General features: G+C 45.2%; 1 protein-coding gene across 3 annotated transcripts in view; it reads right to left on the bottom strand.

Annotated features, from left to right (window-relative positions):
• RFC1 (replication factor C subunit 1) overlaps positions 1–15,864 on the bottom strand; it is a 136,470-nt gene that overhangs the window by 46,216 nt on the left and 74,390 nt on the right. For all 3 annotated transcript variants that reach the window (XM_078775848.1, XM_078775849.1, XM_078775850.1), the window contains 4 exons: positions 15,300–15,481; positions 15,040–15,150; positions 3,089–3,268; positions 1,678–1,782 (listed from right to left, as the gene is read on the bottom strand). In XM_078775848.1, coding sequence (XP_078631974.1) covers positions 1,678–1,782; positions 3,089–3,268; positions 15,040–15,150; positions 15,300–15,481 — 578 coding nt within the window. The remainder of the gene's footprint in view (positions 1–1,677; positions 1,783–3,088; positions 3,269–15,039; positions 15,151–15,299; positions 15,482–15,864) is intronic.

Here is a 15,864-nt window from a genome sequence, read left to right on the forward strand (position 1 = left end):
GGTCTGAAATGCCTTTTTTCCCCCAAAGATGAAGATTTGATTTTGACAGTGCTGGCTTTCCAAAATGCTCCTCTAGATCCTCTTGCACCTGTTTAATCATCATTTGAGTTTATCCTCTCGTTGTACCACACCACTGCTACCAGCCAGCCTCTCTTCAACTGTAAATAGACTGGTGTCTGCCATCTTGGTTTAATGTATTGTTTGTATTATCTGAAAAAAAAGAAAACAGTGTAAATACATGGTATAAATAAGTCTTGTATAAGCAGCTAAAACAGTGTCCTGGGACTTATGACTCACCCTGTAAAATACAAATTGGGCAACGCAATCAAGATCAGGTTATTTAGACTTTAGTAAAGCATGAAGAAGACCATTATTAGTAAGACCATCATGAATAAACAATGCCACAAATATGTGAACATAGTTGAAAGGAGGGAAACATACTTTGTATATTAATTTCCATTCTGCATACGAAAAACAAATAATCATTATTAAAACAAATAATTAAATACAATAGGTTTGATTGTCAACATAGCATTGACCTTCGAACGCACGAACGTCCAAGCTTCGCCCCCCTCTCCCCGTCGAGGGGTCACGTGACGTCTGACGCTCAATCTTACAAAGTGTCATTATTTCATGTTCTTACATCATTCTGATAAAGAATTGAAAGTTTTTATTTTGATGTTGACCTTCACGTTTGAAAATAATGTAGTGCAGCAAATTTCGGAGAAATTGGCCCACGGGTTTGGAAACGTATAAGGAACAAAGAAACAAACAAACTCACTCTTACTGAGTGATATGTTCAAGATCAGGTTATTTAGGCTTTAGTAAAACATCAAGAAACTTCTTCTTCACAGCTAAAAGCAAAAATTAACCCTTAATATAAGTGTAAAATGGCAATGATGGGCCAAATGATCTAATCTCCTTGTTTGAGGTCGAACAGGATATTGTGATCCCTCATTATACTCAGTGTAATCTCACAGAGACTGTGGATCCTTTGTATATTCATCTCCATTCCTCATGAAGAAAAATCTGATCTGCCGTACCATATTCTGTGTTACAGAGCGTTGGTTCTGTCGAAGCAGTTTCTTGGCCAGGGTCATGCTGAGTGGTTTGCTTTCCCTCTCCGAACAGGATTTTGGCATTGGTCCATGGTGCCGGCGATAGCTCACCTACTCTTGGTGAATGACACTGAGGGATCCTCAACACCCCCCCAAATAATGTCCACAGGCGGGACCCCCAATTTAACATCCATCCGAGGGACAGCACACACATTGATGAATCACCCTGCCTATGAAATACCGGGATGACGGTTTAAGCTGGGTTTAGTTTAAACGGCCACCTCCAGACCATCCTGTCAACCCATATGGAAAAATATTAAAATGCTATTGGTTAAATTTTCCAACACAGAATCGACCTTTGAAAGCGCAGGAGCAATCAACGCTCCATCCATCTCCCAGCTGAGGGGGGAACTCGACACTGGTATACCTTCACTTTTATTACGAGACAAAGAGACACTGCACAAATCAATACAGCATAGGGGATGTGAACCTTGGATCCCAGCATAATTTGTTCTGGGTTCACATGAGAATACCAAACAGGACAAACCAGTATTCAAAATCTGAGTGCAGTGAGAATGACCTCGGCCTGAACTTTACGGCATTCACATGTGCATTCTACCTCAAGCTGTGCAATTTTCTCATACTTCGAGTGCTGAGCAGGTCGTGTGCGAATCAACTCGAGCAAACCGTCCTCATCCAACATCCGTGTTCTACAGCTTTCCGCCTGAACACAACCCGATGATCAGCATTGCAGAAACACAGACATCCATACAACACCATTTCAAACTGTCACAGGCATATGTTTTAACATTTTCATAGTATTCTTTATTTACTTGCTGCTGATGTATGACATCCAAATTTCTCATTCTTTTAAATAACATGAGTCATCTTGCAAGGAAATTCACTGCATATGTCCATAAGGCCCATCAATTCTGTCAGCCTATGGTTATTTGTCCGTGCTTTATGCATTTAAATGTCGAGTGTCAATCAAGGAAGCAGCACACAGTGAAGCTTTTATGAAAGACTTTTTGAAGTCTTTGGTATGATTCATACAAGGTTGGAAATACCGACCTCAGAGACTCAGAGTAGATAATATAGTCATTACACCACCAAGAATCTCCCGCGATGAAGCTATCTCTGAGGGCCTTTCACTCACTCACCGCAGGCAGGTAGGTAGGTGGTCTTTCTGTCTTCTACCGACTCCTCTCCGGCCTTGCACCCCCAGCTCTCTCTGTGCTCTGTCCCCCAAATATTCCTACAGGTCGCACAAGATCTGCCAGCAACCCTCTGATGGTTAAACTGCCGAAATCTCGGCTCTCTGCTCACCTTCACTCTTTCATTCCTCTTTTCTCCCGCCTCTGGAACAAACTCCCTCACTCCCTTCAATCCCACTCCTCCCTCCAGGTCTTTAAAACAGCTGTTCACCACCATCTCTTATCTTCCCCCATCCAAAACCTTGATCTTTTCTACCCCCGCTAATTCACCCCAGATCCACCTTGTTTGAAATTCCAACTTCTTTCCTGGAAGTCCTGGCCGTGTCCATATGTTTTATACCTCTCCCGCCCCCCCCCCCTTCCCATGTCCCCCCCCAAAGCCCTCGCCCTCTCTCATCTCTCCATGTCTCTCGGTCCCTGCTCTCAAATGTTGTGTTTGTGTCCTTCCCCCTCTCTCCCCATCTTGTCTACCGCTCCCGATGTTATATGTTTTTGTGTCGGTTTGTCTTTCTGTGTGATTAATGTTCGCTCTTTCACGAGCCTCGATCTTGTATACCAAAAAAAAAAAGAAAAAAAAAAAGGCTTTTCATGATGATGATGACATATTTACACGAGGGGTTTTTTCAATCGATCATTTGCAGTGCATCGCCAACAAAAATTGCTTAAACAACATCAAGCATCATTTTGCTGATTATTATGGGGAAGAAAGCTTCACTTTGTGGTTCATGGCTGGAAGACTGCATGATTAAAGTACTAAGCTATGGCTTCTGTTACATTTTAAATCAGCTTTAAGCATGGACAGGTCTCAAATCTCACCTTTTGCAGCTTTGATTGTCCAGCATCACGACCAACCACCACGAAGTCCGTGCGTTTGCTCACATTTCCAGTCACCTTACCCCCATAGCGTTCAACCAAAGACTTAGCTTCGTCCCTCTCCATAGACTCAAGGACACCAGTGATCACAAAGGTGAGGCCCTCCAGGCAGTTCTCTCCACCCTGCATGTTATGAAAAGTTTCATTAAACAATCTTGTACAGTGTAACAGCAAATCTGCACTGACCTATCTTGTGTAGGCAAAGAATCTATATTATTCCTGGATGCAATGAACGAATATCCTCTCGCACTGAACAATGTCCCCAACCAGTAACTGAAGTATGCGCTTTATAATTCCCATACTTCGATAAAGTGTGTATATGTACATGTGTAAGTTTATGTATGTACAGTCATGGCCAAAAATATTGGCACCCTTGCACCTTTTTCGAATAACTCGCAATTTTGTCGAAAAATAAGTTGAAATTGACAACAATAACAATTTTTTTATTTCACTGTTAATATTACAGAACCTTTGTTTTTGATTCAGAACTTAATATATCCTTTTAAATCAGGAAATAAAAATAAATGGCATTGACAAAATTATTGACACCTGAGACTTAATATTTGGTAGCACAGCCTTTGGACAAAATAACTGCAGTCAAGCGCTTCCTATAGCCATGAATGAGCTTCCGCCACCTCTCTACTGGCAGGTTGGCCCACTCTTCTTGTGCAAACTGCTCCAGTTCTCCCAGATATGAAGGGGCCTTTTCCCAACTGCTGTTTTCAGATCTCCCCACAGGTGTTCAATGGTATTTATATCTGGACTCATTGCTGGCCACTTCAGAACAGTCCAGCGTTTTGTCTTGAACCATTCCTGCGTGCTTTTTGAAGTGTGTTTGGAGTCATTGTCCTGCTGCAAGACCCATGACCTTCGACGGAGACCCAGCTTTCTGACAATGGGTTGAACATTGCGCTCCAAAATGCCTTGGTAATCTCCTGATTTCATGATTCCATGCACACATTCAAGGCACCCAGTAACAGAGGCAGCACAGCAACCCCAAAACATCACTGAACCTCCTCCATGTTTGATTGTAGGGAAGGTGTTCTTTTTTTTGAAGGCTTCATTTTGTTTTCTGTAAACATAGAGATGATGTGCTTCACGAAAAAAAAGCTCTAATTTGGTCTCATCCCTTCACAGGACATTCTCCCAGAATGATTTTTGCTTGTTTAGGTGCGCTTTGAAAAACTCCGGTTGGGCTTTCTTATGTCTCCGTCTCCGTCCCCCTCTCCCTCTCCCTCTCTCCCTCTCTCCCTCTCCCCCTCTCCCCCTCTCCCCCCTCTCCCCCTCTCCCCCCCCTCTCTCTCTCTCTCTCTCTCTCTCTCTCTCTCTCTCTCTCGCGCCCCCTGCTGGCCGTTTGTGGTGGGTGTGGCGTCATGGCGGCTGTGAGCAACTGCTCTGTGGTGTAGTGAGTTCTTTGTGAGTTTTTCTCCTCTCCTGCCCTCCCCTGCCCCCCCTCCCTCTCCTTTTCCATCCGTTGTGCTTCGGCATCGTGTTTCCATCCGTTCTGTACCCTTGTCTTCAAGAGAGAGAGGATTGAGAGCGAGCCCATTTTGGGTGCGGCCTACTGGCTTTGACGACGCTTTGTAAGCCCTTTCTTGCGCTTATAATGCACGTTTATTATTTACTTTAGTTTGATTATTTAGGTTTGACACCTTCTTGTCCGGTTCGGACAAGGGGGGGGGGGGGGGGGGGGGGATTTCGCCGGTATGGCGAATACACGCTCTCGTTGCGAGGCGTTCGAGAAATTGACACGTAAGCATGCATTCGCATGTGTTCCGCCCGAAGGAGCTCCTACTGAGGACATTATCCTTGCCGTGGGATCCATCATAGGAGACGGTAATGTTCGTGCGGCGTCACGAATGAACCAAAAATTTGTTGTCTTCGTGTCAGAAGAAAAACTCGTCCATGACGTCGTTAGTACCGGTCTAACCATAAAAGGGGGCCATTACATTACGGTATCCCCTATGGATACGCCGGCGACCAAGATAACAATATCCAACGTCCCACCATTTGTGCCAGGCGAGAAACTCCTATCTGTTCTGTCTCGTTATGGAAAAATTGTTTCCCGAATCTCAATGATCCCGCTCGGGTGCCGCAGTGATCGTGTTAAACACGTGATGAGCTTTAGGAGGCAGGTGTACATGATCCTCCCGGATCGCGGAGCCGATACAGGTTTAAATATATCCTTTAAAGTATCGTTGGATGATCGAGAATACCACATGTATGCTTCCTCAGCCTCCTTAACTTGCTTTAATTGTGGAGAATTCGGACACGTTAAAAGATTCTGTCCTAGGGCCGCTTGTCCGAAGTGTGGTGAACCGGGACATAACGAAAGGGCTTGCAAAAAGGCCAATCCCTCCACCGCGCCTTGTGACACCCCGACCATGCTCGCTGACACCCGGACCGTATCTCCTGTTACCCCTACCGTACCTTCCGTCACCCGGACCGTATCTCCTGTCACCCCTACCGTACCTTCCGTCACCCGGACCGTACCCTCTGACACCCCGACCGCACCTTCGGACGCCCGGACCGTACCTTCTGACACCCTGACCGTACCTTCTGACACCCCGACCGTACCTTCCGTCACCCGGACCGTACCCTCTGACACCCCGACCGCACCTTCGGACGCCCGGACCGTACCTTCTGACACCCTGACCGTACCTTCTGACACCCCGACCGTACCTTCTGACACCCCGACCGTACCTTCTGACACCCCGACCGTACCTTCTGACACCCCGACTGAGTCGTCTGTCACACCGGTGCTTTTCGATTCCAATGTGATGACACCCACCGATGCGACTGACACAACTAGCATTGCCCCCTTTCCCGAACCCATGAACGAAGAATCCACAGTGTTTTCTAAAAAGCGAAGAGCACCAGCGCCAAGCAGTTTCGCTGGTGCTGCAAAGAAGGCGGTCATGGGCGGCACCATTTCCGGCGCACACGTGTCCGAGTGCCCCTCTGACATTCCCTCACTAACTGAGAACATGGATACCGTTGCCAATGACACCAGTGAGTCTCATTATGTAAATGAGCCAAAAAATAAAATTTGTACCTCTCACCTGGAAGTTTCCGAGTGCGAAACCTCCAGTGAAAGTATTACCATTTCCGAGCTGGGAAATGGTTTTCCGCCTGCCCCCCCTTTAAATACCGAGCAGACTAAGGATTCAATAAACGCTCCCACTGTACAAACGGGGCCAGCAAATCTGAGTTTGCCGGGATCTCAAACCCAAGCTCCGACCCCAGAAACAAATATCCACCAAAGTGTTAACGAGTGCCCTCGGGAACACCTTGAGAAACTTGTGAAGGTGCCCCCAGACAAGACCGCGGGGGCAACGGGTAATACCCCAGATCCCGACGACATGTTATCTGACGTGTCTGAGTCCGAAGATGACATTGAGGCAACCGCGCTGTCACAAACAATGACAGGTCACTCGCAGGTATCCCCTCAACTCGTTCTTACCTTCCTTAACGAAACGTATCGTCACCGCAACATTGTCATTAAAGACAATTTCCCTGACTTGGCTGCATTCATGTGCACCGCAAAGTCAATAATCAAAGCGCGTGAGGATTTTGACCTGACGAAATCTCAACTCCACAGGTTAAGAAAGTTTGTTACCCGAGCAGGTGCAGAGTGTTCCCAAGCACAGGGCGATTTCATTACCACGGAATGAAAAACATTTCCTTTGCGACCTTAAACATGAATGGTGGGGGTGCAAGCCACCTCCGTCAGGCCCAAGTCAAAAACTTGTTTGACCGTAAAAAGGCAAATGTTCTTTTACTACAAGAGACCCACATCACACCTAACGTGGAACATGACTGGTGCCAAACTTTCAAAGGGCAATGCTATTTTAGCAATCTGTCAGCCTCATCTGCTGGGGTTGGGTTTTTTCTAAAGCCAGGCCTAGCTTTCGAGTCTTGTCATTTTCAGGAAGTCATAAAAGGCCGGCTTATTTCCCTCCAGCTTGCACATCAAAACTTCCGCTGTACCATTTTCAATGTGTACGCACCTAGTGAGAGCAGGGACCGAAAGGCCTTCTTCACTTCCATGGTAAACCACCTGAAATCAGTTGATCTCGATCAATGTGTGTGCATTGGTGGTGACTTTAATTGCACCTTTGACCCTCCGAAAGACAGAAACTCGGCAGAACCCCACCCCGAGTCCCATGCGGACCTATCCCGTTTCTTTAAGACGGCCGGTCTACTGGATGTTTGGCGATTGCACCACCCCAACACAGTCCAGTTTACCTGGTGTCGATGTGCCAATGGCCGGGTGTCTTCGGCAAGACTCGACCGCTGGTACATAAATGTACCCTTTAAGAACGTCGCGGCCTCGTCAGGTTGTTTTCCGTCATTGTTTTCAGACCACCATATGGTAACCTTAGATCTTTCTTTTCCTCGACCCACATGCAGAAATAGTTACTGGAAGTTTAACGTTAAACTTTTAGAGGACAGTTTATTTACAGACTCCTTTCGTGATTTCTGGGCTGAAATGAGTACTAAAAAATCTTCTTTCTCCTCAATTAGCCTCTGGTGGGATAACCTAAAGGCCCAAATTCGAGTATTTTGTCAACAATTTAATTCGCACTGTACCAATGTAAAACATATCACGATGGCTTGCTTGGAAGCAGACATCTTAAGGTTAGAGAGCAAGTTGGCCAATGAGAGCAACCCAGTGAACTATCGGTTGCTACTCGAGAAGAAGGCCCAATTAAGGGATTTGATCCATGAAAAAGCAGCGGGCACACTAGTTCGGCTAAGAATACAAAATATAAAGGTTTCAGATACCCCAACTAAGGCTTTCTTTCACCTAGAAACTATAGAGAAACCAGCACGACTCATATCTTCGGTTTTGGACCCAGGGGGGAACATCCTAACAAATCCGAGTGATATAAGATTAAATATAATTGATTTCTTTTCTGAACTTTTCAAGGCCAAAACAGTTTCTCACGAAATGATGAATGTTTTGACCTCTCACCTTCCTTCCGTGGCTGAGGCCCAACGTCTGGAACTGGATGCTCCAATTACCCTTCCAGAGCTATCCGGTGCACTCGCTGAGATGGAGTCGGGAAAAGCCCCTGGCATCGATGGCCTACCGGCCGAATTTCTTTCGGCATTCTGGGACATTTTGGGCCCAGAGCTGCTCAATGTTCTGGATGCATCTCTTTTATCCGGAGAATTACCGCTCAGTTTTAGAAGAGCAGTACTCTGCCTGCTACCCAAGACTGGCGATCTCCGACACCTGTCAAACTGGCGTCCGATCTCGTTGTTGTGCACGGATTACAAACTGTTTTCCAAGGTCCTTGCGAACCGGTTGAAGACAGTTATCGGGGACCTGGTGTCACCTGATCAAAGTTGCGGCATCCCTGGCAGATCCATCTATGACAACATATTCCTAGTCAGAGATTTGTTAACTGGTAAATGTGTTAAAGAGGATTTTGGATTGGTGTTTCTTGACCTGGCAAAAGCCTTTGATAGCATTGATCATGAGTTTTTGTGTCATGTGTTACAAGCTTGCGGGCTTGGCACAAATTTTAGAGCCTACATAGCTTTGTTATATGCAAACATCTCCAGCCTGATCAAAGTTAACAACGAATTTTGCCCACCCATAAAGGTTCAGAGAGGGGTAAGGCAAGGTTGTCCACTTTCAGGTCTATTATTTGCCCTCGCCTTGGAGCCCCTCTTAATCGCCCTCAGAAAGGATATCCCTGGACTTGCCCTTTCTCCAGGACACCCACCTTTGACCCTGTCAGCTTATGCCGACGACCTGTGTGTCATTATAAAAAGAAAATGCGACAGTGACGCCATGGCAAAGTGTTTGTCGGACTTCAACCTTGCCTCATCATTAAGGTGTAATTGGGGGAAAAGCAAGGCTCTGTGGATCCCCTTTCCAAAAAACGACTTATCTATGCCACCGTTATTACCACCACCTCCCCTTCCTGCAGAACTAGTGTGGGCAAACGATGGCATCAAGTATTTGGGCGTCTTCCTCGGACCTCCTCAGTATGCCCAGAACAATTGGGACAGGATCATTGACCAGGTAGACGGGCGTTTGAGCCGATGGAAAAGAGCTCTACCCCACCTGTCCTATAAGGGTCGCGTGCTAGTTGTCAACAACCTCGTCACTACCCTTTTGTGGCACCGGTTCATCTGCCTGCAACCACCGGAGGTTTTGCTCCAAGCTATCCAGAGGAAACTGGTGGATTTTTTTTGGGGAGGCTACCACTGGCTTCGACCCAGCGCCATATGTTGTCCCTTGGCCGAGGGTGGTCATGGCCTAGTCGATGTGAAATGCCGCCTGTTGGCCTTCCGGCTCCGCTCCATCCAACGCTTGCTGTATGCAGAACACCTACCAGGAAAGCCCTTAGCCTGCTCCATTCTTCAACGAGCTGGGAGGCTCGGATACGGACAGGAACTTTTCCTGACCAACCTTCAACACACCGATACATCTCTGCTCCCAGTTTTTTATCAGAGCCTCTTGAATGCCTGGCAGGGCGTTTCGATAAGTCGCCAAACAGACTCGTATGGCACTAACATGTATGCACATGAGCCTTTATTTTTCAACCCACTTTTCCCCGATATCCCGAGGAGTCGCGACTTCTGCCAGCATTTTATAGCGGCCAACATCCTGAAAGTGTGTCATCTCCGACACGACTCTGGACAGGGATGGAAGCCTGCGAACGAGCTGGCGGACCTAACAGGTGTTCGGTCCAGGAGGCAAATCGAGAATATACTAAGAGCGGTGATCCGAAAGGGCCACCAGCTAGGCCTACATTGGACGCAGGACATAGAGGTCGAGCCCACAGTCCCAAAATTAGGGGTCACTTTTACCCCAAACGAGCTGCCCCCCATGAGCGCAGGGTCACCCCCCTTCCATGGCATGAGCAGCAAGAGTATCTATAGGTCTTGTGTGAAACTTCTTCTTGGGGACCCACCTCTAGCTGGGGTTACCCGGTGGAAAGGACTCTTGCCTCCCGGTCCCCCCTCTGAGCCTTTATGGGATACAATGTATGCTGGACTTATTTCTAAAAGAACAGGTGACCTTCAGTGGCGTTTGGCCCACTGGATTGTTCCTTCCAATGCTGTCATCCGTTTTTTTTCCCCCATTTCCGGCTGTTGCCCCTTTTGTCCGGCGAGGGAAGATTTGCTTCATGCTTTCATTAATTGTGAAAGACTTTCTCCTTTGTTTCATTGGTTAAATTTTATTTCCCATAGATTGCAGGTTACCTTTTCCTTGAAAGCTTACATCTTTGGCTTTCCTCCCAAAAAGGGAACCACATCCATTAGACGGGTCAATATACTGCCTGACCCCAAAAAAATTGCAAATTTTTGTTTTATGCTTATTTCTAGTAGTTTATGAAGTGGAAGACAACATATTAAAAGTTGGACAATTTTGACGCATGGGAAAGTCCCTCAGTGACGTCAGAAAACAAGATGGCTGCCGGCAGATAAAACGTAAAAAAATTGACTGATAATCATCAGACCACTAACAATTTAAAGTTAATTTTGCACCAATATTTGTATTATGATCGTTGCTGGTAGTTTATGCAGTGCTAATCCTGAGACCATTCGCAATTTAAAGTAAATATTTGCACAAATATATGTTCTTTGATTGTTTCTGCCAGTCTATGACATGGAAAGCAACATGTAAAAAATTGGACAATTTTGACACATGTGGAAGTACCATATGCCTTCTAGTCTTAGATTCCAGTTTCATCGTCCTCCTCCTCCTCCTCTATGTCTGGTTCAACACTCATATTGTCACAGTTGCTGTCCTGGCAATGTCCACATGCACTGGTGCACTCTAATCCATGCTTCCTACATGAACACCTTAGTGTTTTGCACCCCCCTGAACAGTTGCAGTGAATCATCTGAAGTAGTATGTCTGGAGCAGGGCTTTTGTCTGTCATCACTGGAACAAGTTTTCCTCCTTCTACCTTCCATCCCCACTCCGTTGGCTCCATTCCACAACAAAGGCCCATCCATTCCATTACCTGGTAATAGGTCCGCAGAGAATGAAACTTGCAGGCAGCGGATGTGGGTGGCAGTCTTTCAGGAGTGACAAATGCCTTAGCCCTTGCAACCTTTTTGCAGAGAATGTTGTATCTGATCGATGCCAATGAGTCGTTCTGATTTGCTTTAAACAATGCCACCATTGCTCTGCAGCCTGCAGTTTCAATAACATCCTGACTCTGCTGTGGTTTACAGAACACCTTTGAGCTGTCTATCAGTTCCTTTTCTTTCTTGATGATTCTTTGAAACCCTGACTTCTTTCCAATCCCAAAGACACGAGACGTTGCGTCACAGCCAGTTAATGCATGAAGGAACAATATATCTCTGCAGGCTGCATTTCCAAGTATCTGCTGAAGGACTTTGATATTGTAGACATTTGATTTTGCCTTGTCAGAACGGAAATAGAGTTCAATGCAGTTTGTCTCCACCATATAGAAGAGCAGGAGGAGAAGGAGATCTGTATCTTCTCCAATGAGGGTTGTAGATCTGGAAGCCGCATTTGCGACGGCCGCTTTTGCAATCTCAACATCAGCATCTCCCTCTGCTTGGATCACCTCACAGCCTTCCTTGTGCAACACCTCTATAATCAACAGTATCATTGCCTGCTTGTTTGACTCATTCGACAGAAAGTCCTCCTTTTTCCCAACAAATTTTGTTGACTCCGTAATGTTAACCTTGGTGGCATTCTTGTTTCTATTCCGACGTTGATGAGAACAGTCCTTTGTGCTTGGCCCAGCCTCATAACCATCAAACACAACAGTAGCTTTGCCATAGTGTCGTACTGTAAATGAGGCATATTCATCTGCAATGGAACTGTAGGTGAATCCCTCTGTCCACTTTAAGCGGTGAATAAGTGATCCCCCGTCAAGAACATAGTGATCTGTTCCTGGAACTGTCTGGTTGACAGCATTGTCAGATTTGGTTGTAGCATAATTCCTTATTGCCTCCGCCAACTGTGGTTTATCTGGCTGGCGCAGGATGTTTTTTGCCTCAAAAAGAGACATTGGGTATGGGCAGAGTTCATATTTCATCACTTCACCTATCTGGAGATCTCCCGTCTGTGACACCACTAAGAACCTCTGGAATAGTAACGCTGGATCTATTGTGCGGTCCTCAGCAACTTTGACTGCCCTGCTGAATGCAAGTGTCTTGGCTTTAGAACTCCTTTTGTGTGAATAGGAGTAAGCTGGGTGATCATCCATCTTCTTGACAATGTCACTACCTACTTTGAATAGGTCATGAACATTGACATCCTCATTTGCAGTAACCCCTGTGATGATATTGCGCAATGACTTGTCATCAGAAAATGGTGTGAAGCTGTCCAGTTTTTCGGCAACTTTGCCACGATCAGCTTCATCTCGACTCACCCTGGATGTTGTCAACTCCTTATGTTGTTCACTTGTTGAGTAGCTACTCGAGGTCAGTTCTTGCATAGCAAGGTTGTAGGAGGACGATATGGTTGAAGACAGAGTCCAAACTGCTCTCTGGTGCTCTGACATCCCACTTCCTCGAGTCAGCCCCCCTTGGCTTTTCAGTGAGCGCATTAATGTCTGTTCTATCACAAGATCAGAGCCTAGGCCAGCCCAGTATTGGTCACTGCGCCGGATTACATGATAACCAGATTGGAACTTCTGATGAACCTCAGGGTTGTCATCCTCTAACGCAAGCATCTTCTCGAGATAGAGTCGAGCTGACTTCAGGTAATTGGGATGGCCAGCAGCTGCAAATATCGGCAAGCAAGCTGATATGGCTTGGAGATGTATCTCCCAGGACCCCGTCCGATCAGCTGCCACAAGTGCCCTTGCAATTCCCAACATACGCTGGTAGTTGATCCAAAGTGCACTGGTTTTCGAGTCCTTTGCAAGTTTATTCCTTTCCTGATTCAATCTATTGTCAATGAAATGAATGCACTCTGATTGCAACACAGACTCTATAGTGTCACTTTCGACAGTCTCCAGGGAAATGTACAGTCGCTCCAGTTCTGCCACTTGTTCTTGAAACCCAGGGTCAACCCAAGGTCATTGTATTGTATCTCCAATGTTTACCATACAACGTTGTCCAATTGAGTCCTAATTAGGTGTAATTAACTCATTCATGTGGAGTTGTTACTCAGTCAAGCTGCACAACTACCAGTGAGGAATTAGGTCATTAGCCTACATGCTGGGAGGTCATATTGTTAAAGACATGTGTCAGGTAGCAGATGTAAACATTGTTAAAGACACGAAACAAGTGTTATAAAATGTTGCCTTTGCAGCTGGTCTCAGTGGAACAAATTAATTTATATAAACAAAAAGAAACAAAAATAAAAAACCAAAGACGTTTTCGACGTAGTGAATCGTGCATGGTTTTGTGACATTTTTATCATGTCAAAAATTTTTACTTTCCCATGGTCCATTTCTGTCCAACTTTTGATATGTTCCTAAGTAAGTCTTAAAATATAAGGAAATGCAATAAAACTAAAATTTGCAATTTTTTGGGGGTACGGCTGTTCTGGTTGTATATTGACCCGTCTACATTGTATTCGGGTTCCTAACCGCTACTGCTAAACTGGCCGTATACCTGTCGCGGAAGGCGAAGCTGGGCGGCAGACCCATGCAGGAATGCAGTATCATGGTGTTCTTTAGTTCATTGGTGTCAGCAAGGCTCAAGCTTGAATTTGGCTGTGTCCAAACGGCAAACGACCTTGCTAATTTTGTTGCGACTTGGTGTGTTGGAGGGATTTGTGAGGTCCAGGAAAAGAAATTGTTAATCTCCGTATAATACAGTGCGGGTGTTTCTTATCGTGTGCTGTTTTTTTCTGGCATTTGCACCTTTCTGTTGCTGGGTTTGCAGTGCACCGTTTGTTTTTTTCCTTTCGGGATTGCTATGATTTTACTGATTGCCCTGATTGATTGCTTTTGGTGGTATTCTTGTTTTATACTTTTATAATAAAAAGAGCTTAAAAGTCAAAGTGTCTCTGTGTCTCTGTCTCTGTCTCTGTCTCTGTCTCTCTCTCTCTCTCTCTCTCTCTCTCTCTCTCTCTCTCTCTCTCTCTCTCTCTCTCTCTCTCTCTCTCTCTCTCTCTCTCTCTCTCTCTCTCTCACACACACACCCCTTTCATTGAGTTGGCGATGGATGGTGCAAGTTTAAACTGTCGTACCTTGTATCTGAAGGTCATCTTGAATCTCTTTGGCAGTTGATCGAGGTGCCTTCTCCACCATTTGAACAATCCTTCGCTGCAATCTTCGATCAAGTTTTCTCTTGCGGCCACGTCCAGGGAGGTTTGCTACAGTGCCATAGGCCTTAAACGTCCCGATAACATTGCGTACGGTGGACACAGGAACATCAAGGTGTCTGGAGATGGACCTGTAGCCTTGAGATTGTCCATGCTTGGCTACAATCTTGTGTCTGACCTTCTCAGATAATTCTCTGGTTCTCTTTCTTTTCTCCATGCTCATTGTGGTACACACAGTGACACAAAACAACAGAATGACTCCTTTTCTCTATTCAAACTGGTTGAATAAGTGATTTTTATATTGCAGGCACCTGCAACTCACCACAGGTGAGTTCAATTCCAAGGTAAAGAAGAATCACCTTCTTGAAACCTAATTATTTCAAACAACTTCTAAAAGATCCCAATAATATTGTCCAGGCCATTTTAGGATTTCTGCGTGGAATAAGCTAAGATTTAGTAATTTTTTCAGCATTTTTTTTGTTCCACAAAAGATTTTTTAATTTCAACAACTTCCTGGAAGAAATGGTGCATTATTTGAAATGCGTGCAAGGTTGCCAATATTTTTGGCAACGACTGTACGTACGTGCACACACACACACACACACACACACACACACACACACACACACACACACACACACACACACACACACACACACACACACACCTTTGGTATCTCCTTGGATCCTAAGGCACGTGGTCCTTCACGATTCAGGAAATTGCGGTAGGATAATTGACTAAGTCGCTTCTTTTCCACATCTTCAGGGCTTTTGCCCAGCTTCAAAAACAAAAAAATAAATAAATAAAACAAGAGCAATATTTTTTTCCAATAAAAACATGGTACAGTACTGCATTTACCACAATGTACAATCTACATTTTGTGCTCAAATATTTGAGAAAAACTTCAACCGTTGGTAAACAACAAACCTTCACATTTGGAGAGTCTTTCTGGGTCCCCTTCTTCTCAGGGGAGCCAAGTTCAACATCCCTGTTCACGGAATCATGTGTGGGAATCCTCTCTGCATGTGGCTTACCAAATGCAGCTGTTTGCATTGCATTTTCTCCAGCATGTGGCAAATGATCATTTGAGGTTGGTGTTTTTGAAGATTCTGTTCAAAAACAGCAAATGTTCAAATGTTTGATACAAATATGCAGTTCAACTTATGACATTAATAGCACAGAAAAGAGAATCGAAACAATCAAAGTGGGACAGCCTTTCAATACTGTTAGGAAAGGAAAACAATATCTAATCAAAATGCTCTTGGACCGATTATATTTGGGTCTTTAAAAATAAAAACATGTCAATATAATGAAATAAAAAGAAGTTTCTTTGAAATGCACAAGCAAAGAACCCTTCGTTTCAAACGGGAAGAAGGGGATGCGGGACCCGGAGTATAGTACAGGATTACTAAAGCGCTGCTGTAGAACACACAAAGGTTGTCATCCCTCTCAGGGATAGTGTGGGAGTAATTGGCTTGTGGTTAAAGGGTCA

This window comes from Myxine glutinosa, chromosome 4 (assembly GCF_964187855.1).
Source record: "Myxine glutinosa chromosome 4, kmMyxGlut1.1, whole genome shotgun sequence".
Lineage (NCBI taxonomy): Eukaryota > Metazoa > Chordata > Myxini > Myxiniformes > Myxinidae > Myxine > Myxine glutinosa.